The sequence below is a fragment of the Pristiophorus japonicus genome, chromosome 3, assembly GCF_044704955.1.
Source record: "Pristiophorus japonicus isolate sPriJap1 chromosome 3, sPriJap1.hap1, whole genome shotgun sequence".
Taxonomy (NCBI): domain Eukaryota; kingdom Metazoa; phylum Chordata; class Chondrichthyes; family Pristiophoridae; genus Pristiophorus; species Pristiophorus japonicus.
The window spans coordinates 319812136-319828452 of NC_091979.1; the positions used below are offsets into that span (position 1 = coordinate 319812136).

General features: G+C 44.6%; 1 protein-coding gene across 1 annotated transcript in view; it reads right to left on the bottom strand.

The window, feature by feature from the left end:
- Positions 1-16317, bottom strand: part of LOC139259616 (pantothenate kinase 1-like) — a 106408-nt gene that overhangs the window by 45944 nt on the left and 44147 nt on the right. The window contains exons 2-3 of the mRNA XM_070875101.1: positions 10785-11137; positions 7523-7776 (exon numbers count right to left, since the gene is read on the bottom strand). Of these exons, the coding sequence (XP_070731202.1) occupies positions 7523-7776; positions 10785-11137 (607 nt within the window). The remainder of the gene's footprint in view (positions 1-7522; positions 7777-10784; positions 11138-16317) is intronic.

The window sequence follows — 16317 nt, forward strand, 5'->3', positions numbered from 1 at the left end:
TGTGCCCCCTAGTTCTAGTCTCCCCGACCAGTGGAAACAACCTCTCTGCCTCTATCTTGTCTATCCCTTTCATTATTTTAAATGTTTCTATAAGATCACCTCTCATCCTTCTGAACTCCAAGGAGTAAAGACCCAGTCTACTCAATCTATCATCATAAGGTAACCCCCTCATTTCTGGAATCAGCCTAGTGAATCGTCTCTGCATCCCTTCCAAAGCTAGTATATCTTCCTTAAGTAAGGTGACCAAAACTGCACGCAGTACTCCAGGTGCGGCCTTACCAATACCTTATACAGTTGCAGCAAGACCTCCCTGCTTTTGTACTCCATCCCTCTTGCAATGAAGGCCAACATTCCATTCGCCTTCCTGATTACCTGCTGCACCTGCAAATTAACCTTTTGGGATTCATGCACAAGGACCCCCAGGTCCCTCTGCACCTCAGCATGTTGTAATTTCTCCCCATTCAAATAATATTCCCTTTTCCTGTTTTTTTCCCCAAGGAGGATGACCTCACACTTTCCGACATTGTATTCCATCTGCCAAACCTTAGCCCATTCGCTTAACCTATCCAAATCTCCTTGCAGCCTCTGAGTCCTCTACACAACCCGCTTTCCCACTAATCTTAGTGTCATCTGCAAATTTTGTTGCACGACACTCTGTCCCCTCTTCTAGGTCATCTATGTATATTGTAAACAGTTGTGGTCCCAGCATTGATCCCTGTGGCACACCACTAACCACCGATTTCCAACCGGAAAAAGACCTATTTATCCCGACTCTCTGCTTTCTGTTCGCCAGCCAATTCTCTATCCATGCTAATACATTTCCTCTGACTGCGCGCACCTTTATCTTCTGCAGTAGCCTTTTGTGTGGCACCTTATCGAATGCCTTTTGGAAATCTAAATACACCACATCCATCGGTACACCTCTATCCACCATGCTCGTTATATCCTCAAAGAATTCCAGTAAGTTAGTTAACCATGATTTCCCTTTCATGAATCCATGGTGCGTCTGCTTGATTGCACTATTCCTATCTAGATGTCCCGCTATTTCTTCCTTAATGATAGTTTCAAGCATTTTCCCCACTACAGATGTTAAACTAACCGGCCTATAGTTACCTGCCTTTTGCCTGCCCCCTTTTTTAAACAGAGGCGTAAAATTAGCTGTTTTCCAATCCGCTGGTACCTCCCCAGAGTCCAGAGAATTTTGGTAGATTATAACGAATGCATCTGCTATAACTTCCGCCATCTCTTTTAATATCCTGGGATGCATTTCATCAGGACCAGGGGACTTGTCTACCTTCAGTCCCATTAGCCTGTCCAGCACTAACCCCCTAGTGATAGTGATTGTCTCAAGGACCTCCCTTCCCACATTCCTGTGGCCTGCAAATTTTGGCATGGTCTTTGTGTCTTCCACTGTGAAGACAGAAGCAAAATAATTGTTTAAGGTCTCAGCAATTTCCACTTTTCCCATTATTAAATCCCCCTTTTCATCTTCTAAGGGACCAACATTTACTTTAGTCACTCTTTTCCATTTTATATATCTGTAAAAGCTTTTACTATCTGTTTTTATGTTTTGCGCAAGTTTACCTTCGTAATCTATCTTCCCTTTCTTTATTGCTTTTTTAGTTATTCTTTGCTGTTGCTTAAAATTTTCCCAATCCTCTAGTTTCCCACTACCTTGGCCACCTTATACGCATTGGTCTTTGATTTGATACTTTCCTTTATTTCCTTGGTTATCCACGGCTGGTTATCCCTTTCTGTTGCCGCTCTTCTTTTTCACTGGAATATATATTTGTTGAGCACTATGAAAGAGCTCCTTAAAAGTCCTCCACTGTTTCTCAATTGTGCCACCGTTTAGTCCTTGTTTCCAGTCTACTTTAGCCAACTCTGCCCTCATCCCACTGTAGTCCCCTTTGTTTAAGCATAGTACCTGCATCAACACTCAAAGGACTGTGTCTACAACAGATGTCCTTTTGGAATCCGTTCGGCTGCAGACATATTTCAGAGGAACATGGAGAATCTACTGAAGTCCTTTCCTAGAACCGTCGTGTTTCAAAATGGCATTCTGGTCACAGATCACGACATTGCTGAACATCTGAACAATCTTGAAGAAGTCCTTCATCGTCTGGACAAAGTGGGACTCAGGCTGAAATGTTCGAAGTGTGTCTTCATGACACCTGAAGTTGAATTCCTGGGGAGGAAGATTGCTGCTGATGGCATCAGGCCTACGGATTCGAAAACCAAGGCCATCAAAAATGCACCCAGGCCTCAGAATGTGACGGAGCTGCGCTCATTCCTTGGGCTACTCAACTACTTCGATAATTTCTTACCCAGATTGAGCACTTTATTACAGCCACTGCACACGCTGTTCAGAAAAGGCAACAACTGGGTCTGGGGTGTATCTCAAGATAGACCTTTTGAGAAAGCCAAGAATCTGTTCTGTTCGAACAATTTACTTGTTCACTATGATCCGTGTAAGCTTCTTGTATTGGCCTGTGATGCTTCATCATATGGGGTTGGCTGTGTACTCCAACAAGCAAATGAGTCGGGTAAGCTACAGCCTGTTGCGTATGCCTCAAAGTTTATCAAAGGCGGAACGAGCTTACAGCATGGTAGAAAAAACTTTGGCCTGTGTGTAAGGGGTCAAAAAGATGCATCAGTAACTGTGTGGTCTTCGTTTTGAACTCGAAATGGATCACCATCCACTCATTTCATTGTTTTCCGAAAACAAAGGTATTAATACCAATGCTTCGTCCCGTATCCAGAGGTGGGAGTTGACGTTGTCTGCCTATGATTAAGTTATCCGTCATCGACCTGGCACTGAGAATTGTGCCGGTGCACTGAGCAGTCTGCCTTTGCCCATACCGGAAGTGGAGACGTCACAATCTGCAGATCTACTGTTAGTAATGGATGCTTTTGAGAGTGAAGGAACTCTCATCACTGCTCAACAATTTAGGATCTGGACCAGTCATGACCCTATTTTATCGGTTGTGAAATGTTGTGTCCTCAGTGGTGATTGGTCTGCAATACTATGGAGATGTGTGATGAGACCAAATCTTACAATCGTCGCAAAGATGAGCTGTCCATTCAGTCAGATTGTTTACTGTGGGGTAATTGTGTTGTTATGCCTAAGAAAGGCAGAGAAAAATTTGTACGTGAACTACATAGCACTCATCCCGGTATCGTCATGATGAAAGCCATTGCCAGGCCTGGAATTGACTCTGATCTGGAATCATGTGTGCATGAGTGCAATACTTGCATGCAGCTAAGTAAAGTACCAGCGGAATCTCCGCTGAGTCTTTGGTCATGGCCATCCAAAACCATGGTCGAGGATACACTTCGATTTTGCGGGCCCTTTCCTGGGAAAGATGTTTTTTGTTGTGGTGGATGCATATTCAAAGTGGATAGAATGTATTATTATGTCATCCAGTACGTCCACAGCTACTATTGAGAGCCTTCGTGTCATGTTTGCTATTCATGGTTTGCCCGACATTGTTGTGAGCGATAACGGATCTTGCTTCACAAGTCGAGTTTCAGGAGTTCATCAAACTCAATGGTATCAGACATGTAAGGTCTGCTCCATTCAAACCTGGGTCAATGGTCAAGCAGAGCGTGCAGTTCAAACGATCAAGCAAAGCATGAAACGTGTGACTCAGGGTTCACTGCAGACTCGTTTGTCATGTAGTTACAGGACAAGACCCCACACGCTTACCGGGGTCTCCCTTGCTGAACTACTGATGAGAAGTCTCAAGACCAAGCTCTCTCTTGTCCACCCTGATTTGAATGATCATGTTGAAAACAGATGTCAAAATCAGCCGTGGTATCATGATCATGCTGCTGTGTCATGTGACATCTCTGTCAACGATCTAGTTTATGTGCTGAGTTATGGTCAAGGTCCAAAGTGGATCGCCGGTATTGTAACAGGAGGGTAACAGAGTGTTTATTGTCATGCTCAAGAATGGGCAAACATGCAGGAAACATGTTGATCAGATAAAACTGCGGCACACGGATGAACCGGAACCGGTTGAGGAAGATGCAGTCAGTGACCAATCAACCAATGTTCATTCATCAGAAGACTCTGCTGTCATTACTGAATCTGGACTTTCAGTCTCTGATAGGGTCATTACCAGTCCCATCAGATCGGTTGCTCAGCCTCCAGTCATAACTGACTCAGAACGCTCGCCCAGAACTGGAGTTGAACTGAGACGATCAACTCGTGAGCGAAAAGCACAAGACCGTCTTAATTTGCAAAGAGACTGATGTTAAGATCTTAAAGGGGGATGTTGTTATGTATTGATGCTTGGGATCACCAGACACCAGGGGGCGCCACTGTCGGAGGTCATCAGGCTGTACGCGCGTGTGCGCGGGCCCTGGTATATAAGAGCGAGTACCATGTCATGTGCGCACTTTGGGCGCGAATAAAGTTGAACCAGGTTTGTTCCTGAGTGAGTTTACAGTAACAAGTCTTTCAAGTCATTATATACATTACAGTCTTGATGCGACATTGCTTCTTCAAGTCGCTTTTCTCTTCTAATTGGTAATTTTCAGTTTTCATTACACCATACAAATCTCATCTTGATTCAAAACCCATAGAACCCTATGGAAGAAAAATAATAAAATCACAACACAAAATCCCCATTAATGGGGTCAATTAACCTTTCCTGGTCATTATCCTATCCTGACTGGCCTATCAATGAAACCGATTACCTCCCTTCCGTCCTTGGAATGTGGGTTTAAAGGAAACGTCTCCTGCAATTTATAAAATGAATAGGGCGCACCCTGCTTAATGGGCTTTGGATGAGGCAACGGAGTTTGAAGCAGCCAGTGAGCCAAGACATTCACAAACTGGCTTGTCTAGCTCACAAATTCAACACTTGCAGCTTACATTTGATTGTGAGAAATCAGTGTTTTAAACCAACACTTAAAATCCGTTGTGTAGAAGAAAATGATCAACAATCCTGAAATGTGAAGAAGTCTTCACATCCCTTTCCGAACAAGCAAAGAGGACTGGCTTGAGAAAACCTGCCTTCTGCCAAGGTATTACTATATTAGACGAAAGAGAAAACAGCTTTACTTGCATTCTCAGGCTGCTATTTTCCACTTGCTGGATTTTTGGTGCCTGCACATGTTAACGTACAGTTTTTGTGAGTACGTTTGCGCCAGAAAAAAAAAAATCGGGACTGTCGGCAAAAAAATATTTGAAATTGACACAGCGCTCGCCGAGGTTAGTCTAGGGGGGTTTGCTTCAAGTCTGCTCTTAAAAACTCTCTGGGCATGCACGAAAAGCTGAAGTTGCCAGGGCAACCAGAGATGCTGAAGCAAGCTGAAGCCCGCTCCTCTGAAAGGGCTGCAACCTCACCGCTGCCCAAAGGGCCCCACCCTCGCGCTGGACCCACCGCCATCGCACCCACCACCCCCCCCTCACTCCGCTAGACCAGCGGCCACCGCTCCCCCTGGTTACTCATCCTCTTCCCCCCACCGCCCCGCTGGACCCGATGCAATCCCAGGCCGGATGGCCCTCCCGCTCCCGAATTTCAACTCGCTGTGGGGCGCGGGGGGGGGGGGGGGGGGTTGGGCATTGGGCGCGGGATTGCAGTGGGGAGAGCAGTCCTATGGTCCGGGATTGGAGCGGGAGGAGCAGTCCTTTCGACCCGGAAATCTTCTTCCCGTGCTCCAAAAAAAAGAGTTCCCAGTGAAAATGTTTTCATTTTATTTTGTATTCTTATTGCGTCGCTCCTGTCCTCTTGTGCTCCGCGCCGATTCCTTAAATTAGCAGATGGGGGTTTTTTGCGGTGATTTTGGCCAGTTTGCGCCCCGCCGGAAAAAATTGTGGACGGCTAAAATCGATTAAGTGCACAAAAACGCCACACGCTCCCTTTTTGTCTCAGGTCGGCGCCAATAAATACTATGGTTAAAAAAAACCTGCCACATGCAGCCAGCGCTGGCGTCCAAACGTTTGCGAAAGTTGGAAAGCGAGTATTTCACGCCAAAAAAGGCTCACAATCATGGTGAAAATAAGGGCCGAGGAGTTTCAGTCTTTCAGAACGACACACACATTGACATTGGTGCGTTAGATCAGTTGTAGTCCAGCAGTGTGATATGAACAGATTGACTGGCGCCCCCTGGGAGTCTGCTACTTGCTGGATCCTCTTCACTCAGGGGTCTGGAAAGTGCAGCTGATCTCAAGCCTCAAGCTTGAGAGCGCGCAAGGGTGGGTCTGTATGGTCAGGTACTTCCTGGAGGCATTTCTAACATTCAATGGCTGATTTTATGGCTAGGTTTAGAGTTTTCTTCAAAATGATACTTTTAAAAAAAAAAATGATTTTAGCATCTTTTAAACTTTATTTATATAGCTATATATTCTGCAGCATTAGAAACAAAAATGTCAACTGGAACCACTGAAGAAATAAATGCAGTTTTGTGATAGTTGAAATAACCTTCCTTGGGATCTTTATTGATCAAACATTTCACAAATCTATGTGCTTAATTCTTTTATATTAATCGCTGAGAAGAGGATGGCACTCAATTTTTCTCCGTTACAGGCTTATGACACTACCCGCAGACTTCTATATGTGACACCCTCGATTAAAATAGTTTGCATGCACAAAGTATGAAATGCTTCTACCCCTTTCTTTAAATTGTCTAATATTAAAACCATCTACTTTTTAAATTCACAGTTAAAAAAGAAATATCCAGTGGCGTGAATTAGCAATTTAAATAGCTGTAGCTGAATGAGCAGATAATTCAAATAAAGTAACTTATTAAGAGTACACTACACATTCCTTGTGCTGGCCTTCTCATTTAGGGGTTGAATGCAAGCACCCCATATTAAATTGCCGTAGCCTAATTATATTGATCGACAACATTGTGTCATTGGGCGAGCAGGGATCAACCGACACCATATGAGAAAGAACTGAAGCCGAGCTTCCAGATAGCCCCGTAGAAAAGATGCAGCTGAGTCACATAGAAGAGATTACTCCAGCTTTCAGTCTTGGTCAGTGCTGATTTGCTAAGCAACAGTAAGGGTGCTGTACCTGGCCTCAGTACCCTAGTCTAGAATCAGCTAATGATCAAGATCGCTATACAGTGATACTTGCACGAGGATACTGGGGGGGGGGGGATAGAATTAACCTTAGCCGTGGTGCCTCTCTATCTCTCTTGCTATCTCAATTAGCCCTTCCACTTCCTGGGGTCACACATGAAAAATGGATACATGGGCAAGATACCACACAGCATGAGTCAACACCTTCAGGAAAGGGAGGGGGGAAAAATAGCCAAATATAAGAATTGAACCCACAGACATCAGAGTTGGCCTTGTCATTGCATATCATGTGTCTTTATATGATCTTTTTCTCCCACCCTCCACTCCAATTCAGAAAGTCAACATAAAAGTGGTAGAACAGTACAATTCAAACAGAAACCATTTTGGAGTTTTAAATGGCACACACAATACACTGACATGCTTAAGACTGTAAATCTGCCAGTCTACCATTTTACACAAGGTTATGAATATCTGTGCGCTTACCTGGTTCCGGTCACCCTTTTGTAATTATCTTTGGAATAAACAGCCAAGATGCTGACCCCTGAACCTATGTTGACCAGCAACATTGGGTAAGGGTTATCTAAGCAATACGGCTTTTTCTGGCACTGGTCGGGGTCAGTGGGTTTTTCAAAATAGTAGCATTCAGACTGACCATTGTACCCAACAGAATCAATGTAAAGCAGACCTTGGATTAAACAGTCCAACTCATCCAGTTTGTGGAGCTGTAAATCAGCCATCTGGAAAACAGCAGTAGTCAAACAAACAGCAAATAAGCAAATGCAGTGAGTAACATTTGTGCCAAAGAACAGTAGAAAATTCAATGCTGCAATGTATAATCTAAACTTTTCCAACTAAGCCAGTATACAGGGGTCAAGTTTCGGGCTGCCTGCGAGCCATGCCTGATTTCCGCGCTCAAAACCGCGCCGAAAACTTACCTCGATATTCTCCACTCCCTCAGGTCGATCCAGGCCCTCGGCGCAGCGCAGCACAAGCTGTGGGGGGCGGAGCCAGGTCCCGGCGCTGAAAACAGTGCCGGGACCTCTGCACATGCACGCTACAGTGTGCGCGCATGTGCAGTAGCTCCAGGTGCCTGAAACTGTGCAGGCTGCGTGGGAGGGCCGGATCCATTCAGCCTCCCCTCTCCCCCCCTCCCTCCCCTCTCCCCCCCTCCCTCTCCCCCCTCCCTCTCCCTCCTCCTCTTCTCTCCCTCCTCCTCTTCTCTCTCCCTCCTCTTCTCTCTCCCTCCTCCTCTCCTCTCTCCCCCCCTCTCTCACTCCTCCCCCCCCTCACTCCTCCCCTCCCTCACTCTTTCCCCCCCTCTTCTCCCCCCCCTCCCCCCCTCCCCCCTCCCCTCTCCTCTTCTCCCCCCTCCTCTTCTCCCCCCTCCTCCCTCCTCTTCTCCCCCCTCCTCCCTCCTCTTCCCCCCACCCCCTCCTCCTCCTCCTCCCCCCACCCCCTCCTCCTCCTCTCCCCCAACCCCCTCCACCCCCTCCTCCTCCTCCTCCTCCACCCCCTCCTCCTCCTCTCCCCCCACCCCCTCCTCCTCTCCCCCCACCCCCTCCTCCTCCTCCTCTCCCCCCACCCCCTCCTCCTCCTCCTCCTCTACCCCCACCCCCTCCTCCTCCTCCTCCTCTCCCCCCACCCCCTCCTCCTCCTCTCCCCCCACCCCCTCCTCCTCCTCCTCCTCCTCTCCCCCCACCCCTCCTCCTCCTCCTCCTCCTCCTCTCCCCCCACCCCCTCCTCCTCCTCCTCCTCCTCTCCCCCTCCTCCTCCTCCTCTCCCCCCACCCCCTCCTCCTCCTCCTCTCCCCCCACCCCCTCCTCCTCCTCTCCCCCCACCCCCTCCTCCTCCTCCTCCTCCTCTCCCCCCACCCCCTCCTCCTCCTCCTCCTCCTCTCCCCCCACCCCCTCCTCCTCCTCCTCCTCCTCTCCCCCCACCCCCTCCTCCTCCTCCTCTCCCCCCACCCCCTCCTCCTCCTCCTCCTCTCCCCCCACCCCCTCCTCCTCCTCCTCCTCTCCCCCCACCCCCTCCTCCTCCTCCTCTCCCCCCACCCCCTCCTCCTCCTCCTCTCCCCCCACCCCCTCCTCTCCCCCTACCCCCTCCTCTCCCCCTACCCCCTCCTCTCCCCCTGTCAGAAACACAGACACTGACAGACAGTGAGACACACACTGCGGGGGGCCCCTGTCTCAGCACGCTGTTGGAGGGCCCCCGGTGCTGCAGTAGGTGAGTGGAAACGTAATTTTTTATTTATTGATTTAAAAAAAAAATTATTATTTTTTTTTTGGATTGATTTATTGGTTGATTTATTGATTTATTTATCATTTATTATTGATGATGGTTCTTTATTTGTAAAAGTGATGAGTTTCATATTTGTAAACTTCCCTTTACCCCCCCCCCCACCCCCCAACCTCTCGTTCCCTATGCCTGATTTATAAAAGTGTAGGCAAAGTTTTTCTGAGCGTACAAAAATCTACACCTACTCCATTCTAAGTTAGTTTGGAGTAAGTTTTCGCTGCCTAAACTTGCAAAACAGGTGTAAGTGGCTGGACACGCCCCCTTTTGAAAAAAAAATTCTGTTCTAATATCAAACTATTCTAACTGACTAGAACTGGAGCAAACTAAATGCCAAGAATTGCAATTTCTAAGATACCCCATTCTAAACTAGTTGTTCCCAAAAAAATAGGAGCAACTCAGGCCGAAACTTGAGCCCTACGTTTCTGTTTGTTTTGCAAGAGAACGGTAATATACAAAGCATACATGGCATTCCAGAGTAGTAAATGTACCTCATCCTTGTTCATTTGATATCAATTCACATAGGTTATTCAGATTTAGGTCATCCAGATCTTTCTTTAGTTATACAACTAAACAGAAAATAGACGTGCCAATCCAAATGTGAATGTTTTTCTGTTATAACCACTTCCAAACATTTAAGACCTTTCTGCAACTTTTAGACTGGAGGCATCTTGAAGAAAGCTGTTCAATAATCTATATAATTTGGTACCATATACATGGTATCTTTGGCAATGGGATTTGGGATCACTGCAGCAGTGATATAATGGTGAGGATAAATGATGGGTTTTGGGTTGGTAGCTGTAGGTAATAATGTGGTTTGGGATCTGTACTGGGTCCTCTGTTGTTCTCCATTGGTATAAATGATTTAGACTGAGTCACAAGAGGAATGATATAGAAGTTTGCTGATGATACCAAATTAAAAGGCATGGAAAATTTTGAGTGAGAATGCAAGGCCATTGTCAGAGGTGATAAACAGGTTAGCAGAATGGGAAGCTTGATGGCAGACGCAATTCAGTACAGAGAAATGTGAATTGGGCTAAAGAACAATGAAAGGAAGGTACATCCTAAATGGCAAGACTTTCAACAGAGTAGAGGAACAGAGAGATGTAGTGGTACTGACAAAAAGATCTTTAAAGATGGGGAATTCAGGTAGAGAAAGGCATAAAAATATAAAAACAAGGAAGTGAAGTTGAATTTGTACAATAAGTTGATTAGACCGTGGTTCGGGTAATGCATGCAGTTTTGAGTACCCAATTACACGAGGGTTATTGGAGCCATGGTAGGGTACACTAGAATAACAGGCTACAGGTATGAAGAATTGCTTGAAAAAAGTCAGAGCTTTTTCCACTGGAACAGAGGTGGTTTGTTGCAGGCTGGATGGATCTAACAGTTTGCCAAACAAGACACTTTCTACATTCTCTCACAGGAATTAAGTTGCACAACTATGACGTACCATTCTGAAATCCTCCTCAAATTTGTAAGCACCACCTCCTGTGGCACACATAGTGGTGTGTAAACTCGAGAAATTTTTGTCTCTCCCCATTTGGATGAATTTAGGCATGGAATGCGTTGGAAAGCGGATAAAATGCAAGTTCCCTTTGCGTCCGCACATGATCAAGTTCTTCAGCTCCAGGTGCACATCCCGAATCCCTGTTTTTCCATAAGCTATGTTAGAGGTCAGGTACTTCCTAATGCTCTTCAGGTTCTCCACTTCTTCCTGTTCTTCTTCAGCGGTGATGTCTTTTGGTTCAAAATACACAAGTTTGACAAGAGTTCCACCAATATCCATTCCAAACCAAGGGAACGCTAGGAGAGGGGGGGGGGGAAAAGTCAGTATTATGTGTCAGTTGAACATTGTTGTTTAATTTATGCCGTGACTAGCATCAGACACTTAAAATCTATCAGACATTTTCAAATCTAAATCAGAAGCAATATCAAAAAATATTTACTTTTCAACTGATCAGTGGGAACAAAGTGTTTTTTTAAAATATAAAACAGGAACCAATTCTAAAAGCATGCAGCTCACTGTTAGCGAGTTACCATCATAGCTCGAAATTGGATTCAGCAGTACTTGGTACAAAGGAATCTACCATATTATGTGCATATGCCAAGACAATAAATACATTGTCACCTTCCAGGTTCTTTTTCCCTCTTAAAACCGTGATGATCATCCTTTAAAGGTTTGTTACATCCGAGTTCGGTAATTAATTGTTGAAAATGTATGGTTTCTTATTTAAATAAACTATTTATCCAACTTTTGCTTATAATGCCAACTAGAGCTTAAACTGGGGCACGCCAGTGGAATGTTTTAGCTGACTGAAATGACACCCACATAGAGACAGAGCCTGTTTCGTGCAACGATACCACAGTATTTTAGAGAAACACTGAGAAATAAGCAAAGATACATTTTAAAACTTTTAAAATTGCATTTTTAAATGGTCAATTTTAAATTTGAATTAGGAAGTTTATCTCAATAGTCTTCACATTTCAACATAAAAAAGTGGGGAAACAGAGGGTGCATCATGTTTGGCAGTTTTGAATTAAATATTTTAGAATAGTTCAAACACGAGTAAACAACTGAAGATAACATTTTAGTTTAATTGTTGCATTCAAAAAGCTCAGCTAAAAATCTTTACTCTCCCTCCCAAATATAGGGCCCAATTTTGGCCATGACTTGCATCAATTTTTTTGGAGTAAGTTGTTTTTTCTGGCGCAAGTTAAAAAATGCCATTTTCCCCCCAAAATCTGCTCCAGAGTAAGCCAGTTCGGTACGATTTTTTTTTTAGTTCAGTTTTTTTTTCCCCCAAAAGGGGGCGTTCCCAGACACTTACGCCAGTTTTGGCCATTTATGCCACTTTGGCCAGCCAAAAGTTACTCCAAATCGAATTAAGTCAGCGTGTGTGGCCAGCTCTGAAAAACCTTGCGGGCAGTTAAGAAATCGGCGCAGGTTAGTACATTTAAAGCACCAAGACTTGCAAAGCACAAAAATAAGCAATCAATAACAAATAAAAAAATAGAAGTCCTATCTTTATGCTAGAATCAATTTTTTTTTTAAGTTCCCTTCCCCCTGCATCAAAACACTCCTTCTCCCGCTCGGCCCCACCCCACCTCCTCCATCCACCAATCAAAACACTCAAGCACAACCATCAATGAATAAAAAAATAAAACTGAAGTCCTACCTCGGCCCGAGGACTCAGCGGGCCGGCTGGCTGGTGCGGGAGGCCATTCGGCCGGGGATAGGGTGCGGCGAGATCGGGGTGTCCCTTCGGCCGGGGATAGGGTGCGGCGAGCATCGGGTCCTGCTCACAGCCCACAGGACACGCTGGGAGGGCAGGAGCATGCGCGCAGACTTCACTGCGCATGTGCGCAGATGCCGGCAGTGTTTTCTGCGCTGGCCTGTTGCTCCGCACCCCCCACTTCACATTGCACACCACGCTGAAACTCCGTGGACTCGGAAGAGCGGCCAGGATGGGGTGACCTTTTTCTGGCACAGTTTCCAGCGCGCAAAGTTGCCGCACTTAAGGTAAGTGCGCCGAAAACAGGGGTTGGGCAAAATTGAGCCGATAGTTTTACATTGGCCGTTTCTGACGATTACATTATGAACTTTGATTTCGACCAGAGAAACTACTTAGAGCAGAGAAGGTTAAAGGGAGACTTAAGAGAGGTGTTCAAAATGATGAGGGGTTTAGTTTTATAGTAGATAGAGAGGAACTATTTCCACTGGTGAGAGAGTCAATAATCTGATAAATTGGAAAAAAAAAGGCCAATTCAATCGTAACTTTCAAAAGGGAATTGAATATATACTTGAAAAGGAAACATTTTCAGGGCTATGGAAAAAGAGCAGGGGAATGGAACTGACTGGATATGTCTTTCAAAGAGCCATCATCGGCCAAATGGCCTCCTGTGCTGTATGATTCTTATCTGAATACAAAACTCTCTAACAAAACACACCAGGATATAGAATTTTTTTTTTTTCTTCGCAAGTAGAAACTTGGCTAGTCCCCAGTGTCTAGGAAGAATCACATTTGCGATATCGCTTAAACCTCTCCCTCAGATTTTTGGCCAGGTACTTGTCTAATCTCTCCTTGAATTGAGTGATATAAATCAGCCCCCACTGCTTCCCTGGATTATCCACCCCATACATTCACCACCATCTTCATAAAGTAATTCAGTCTAAACCCTCTATTCACCTTCCCTCTTCTCCAGCTACACCCTCATTATAGAATCTGCGACTATGGTAAATATATCAACGTATAGCTTGTCTCTTTCCATTAGGATCCTGAAGACTTCTCTTGTTCAGTGTAAACATTCCATGCTTCTTTCTGCAGCCTCTCTTCAGAGCTGGCAGTCGGCACACGAGCTATCCATCTAAGTGCACTGTTCTACACCCTCTATGCCTGGATATCTTTCTCATAAACATGTCGACCAGAAGTGTAATATATCTTTTTTAAACTTGCTAATGCGATTTGTTGAATGCCTCCATTATAAGAACACAGGTTATAAATGTTCACTGATTTTTTTTTTAAAACATCTATTCATAAAATTAAAATAAAACATATGCAAAACCAGGAATTGTGAAGATGTATTGCTGAACAGGAGCTTCCTCAAAGGTGAGTTGAAACCTGCATTTTTGGGAGATTTGATGAAGGTCAGTTTGTTTAAAGCAATACCAACAATTTGATCATCTACAAGCAATGTGCTCAAATAAACCACTTAAAAAAATCGTACATTCATGCGGGCAAAAAGGACGAACAGCAAAGATGCTACAAATTCCAATTTTACAGTGGAAAAAAAGAATAATATAGGACAAAATCTACAAAATCAGTGTAATGTCTTATTGGGAGTGGAAGTTAATTGATCAATCTATGAAGAAAGCTTAACTTTGGCTCAGATAAGTTAAGATATTTATCAATTTAGATGACGTTTAAAAAAGCAAAAAGTGAAATTAAGTACAGGTACAACATCTCAAATCCAGCAACCTCAAGACAGAGACTGTGCTGATTCGGATTTTTCACGATTTCGGTCAAAAAAAAAATCAAGCGCGTACGTATGCTTCCGAGACAGACTAAGTACAAATGGTGGCGTGGGTTAGTTCAGGTCGGGCCGGTTCGAGGGTCATTCGGCAAGGCTCGGACCAATCGCACAACATTTAGAACATAGCGGCAAAGCCAATAACGAATCCATCCCGCTGGTTTTTGGACAATAATTCCGGATTTTATTTTATTAATTATCAAATGGGATTCTCTCAAAAATGTCCAGTTTTTGGACAATTCCGATTTTCAGACAGACAGATTTGAGATGTTGTACCTGTAATGTGAATGTGATGGAATATCATCTTCTGGCTATCAGGCTGGGTGTTCTAAGTTAATTGTGCATTAAAGAATTTGAAGAGAAGTAAACTCGTAAACTATTCTTTACTTTGCTCATGCATCTTCACTTAACTGCAGTAAATGCTTCATGTTTTTCTGCTGCTCTTCCAGTTGGAAGAATGTACTCACTTATTTAGTTCATCTGAGTTGCCACAGACAAGATGAAGATGTATTGTCTACAGTGCTCTTATGCTAAAAATTATGTATGTTATGCAATCAAGGGATGTGGAACTTTACTCATGAACTTGCAACCACAGCAATATAGCCATTTATCTTTGGTCAGCTTCATGTGTTTCAAAATATTCCTAGCAGCCAAAAAATAGTTCAAGGAAACGTAGTTAATAAATTTATTGCGTTATATACACGGTTAGTAAATGAGACCATTGCTCTCCTTTCTAGTTTGAACTCAAATTAGGGGGAAGTGACATAGAAACAAGGTGCAGGAGTAGGCCATTCGGCCCTTCGAGCCTGCACCACCATTCAATAAGATCATGGCTGATCATTCACCTCAGTACCCCTTTCCTGCTTTCTCTCCATACTCCTTGATCCCTTTAGCCGTAAAGGTCATATCTGACTCCCTGTTGAATATATCCAATGAACTGGCGTCAACAACTCTCTGCGGTAGGGAATTTTACAGATTACCAACTCTGAGTGAAGAAGTTTCTCCTCATCTCAGTCCTAAATGGCTTACCCCTTATCCTTAGACTGTGTCCCCTGGTTCTGGACTTCCCCAACATCGGGAACATTCTTCCTGCATCTAACCTGTCCAGTCCCGTCTGAATTTTATATGTTTCTATGAGATCCCCTCTCATCCTTCTAATCTCCAGTGAATACAGGCCCAGTCGATCCAGTCTCTCCTCATAGGTCAGTTCAGTCATCCCTGGAATCAGTCTGATGAACCTTCGCTGCACTCCTTCAATAGCAAGAATGTCCTTCCTCAGATTAGGAGACCAAAACTGAACACAATATTCCAGGTGAGGCCTCACCAAGGCCCTGTACAACTGCAGTAAGACTTCCCTGCTCCTATACTCAAACCCCCTAGCTATGAAGGCCAACATACCATTTGCCTTCTTCACTGCCTGATGTACCTGCATGCCAACTTTCAATAAATTGGTCCTCAGTGTAAAATGGATTTAGCAGTCAGATCCCAAGTAAACTCATTCTATAGATATGTAAAGAGAAAAAGGTTAGTAAAGACAAACGTAGGTCCCCTGCAGTCAGAATCAGGGGAAGTCATAACGGGGAACAAAGAAATGGCAGACCAATTGAACAAGTACTTTGGTTCGGTATTCACGAAGGAGGACACGAACAACCTTCCGGTTATAAAAGGGGTCGGGGGGTCTAGTAAGGAGGAGGAACTGAGGGAAATCCTTATTAGCCGGGAAATTGTGTTGGGGAAATTGATGGGATTGAAGGCCGATAAATCCCCAGGGCCTGATGGACTGCATCCCAGAGTACTTAAGGAGGTGGCCTTGGAAATAGTGGATGCGTTGACAGTCATTTTCCAACATTCCATTGACTCTGGATCAGTTCCTATGGAGTGGAGGGTAGCCAATGTAACCCCACTTTTTAAAAAAGGAGGGAGAGAGAAAACAGGGAATTATAGACCGGTCAGCC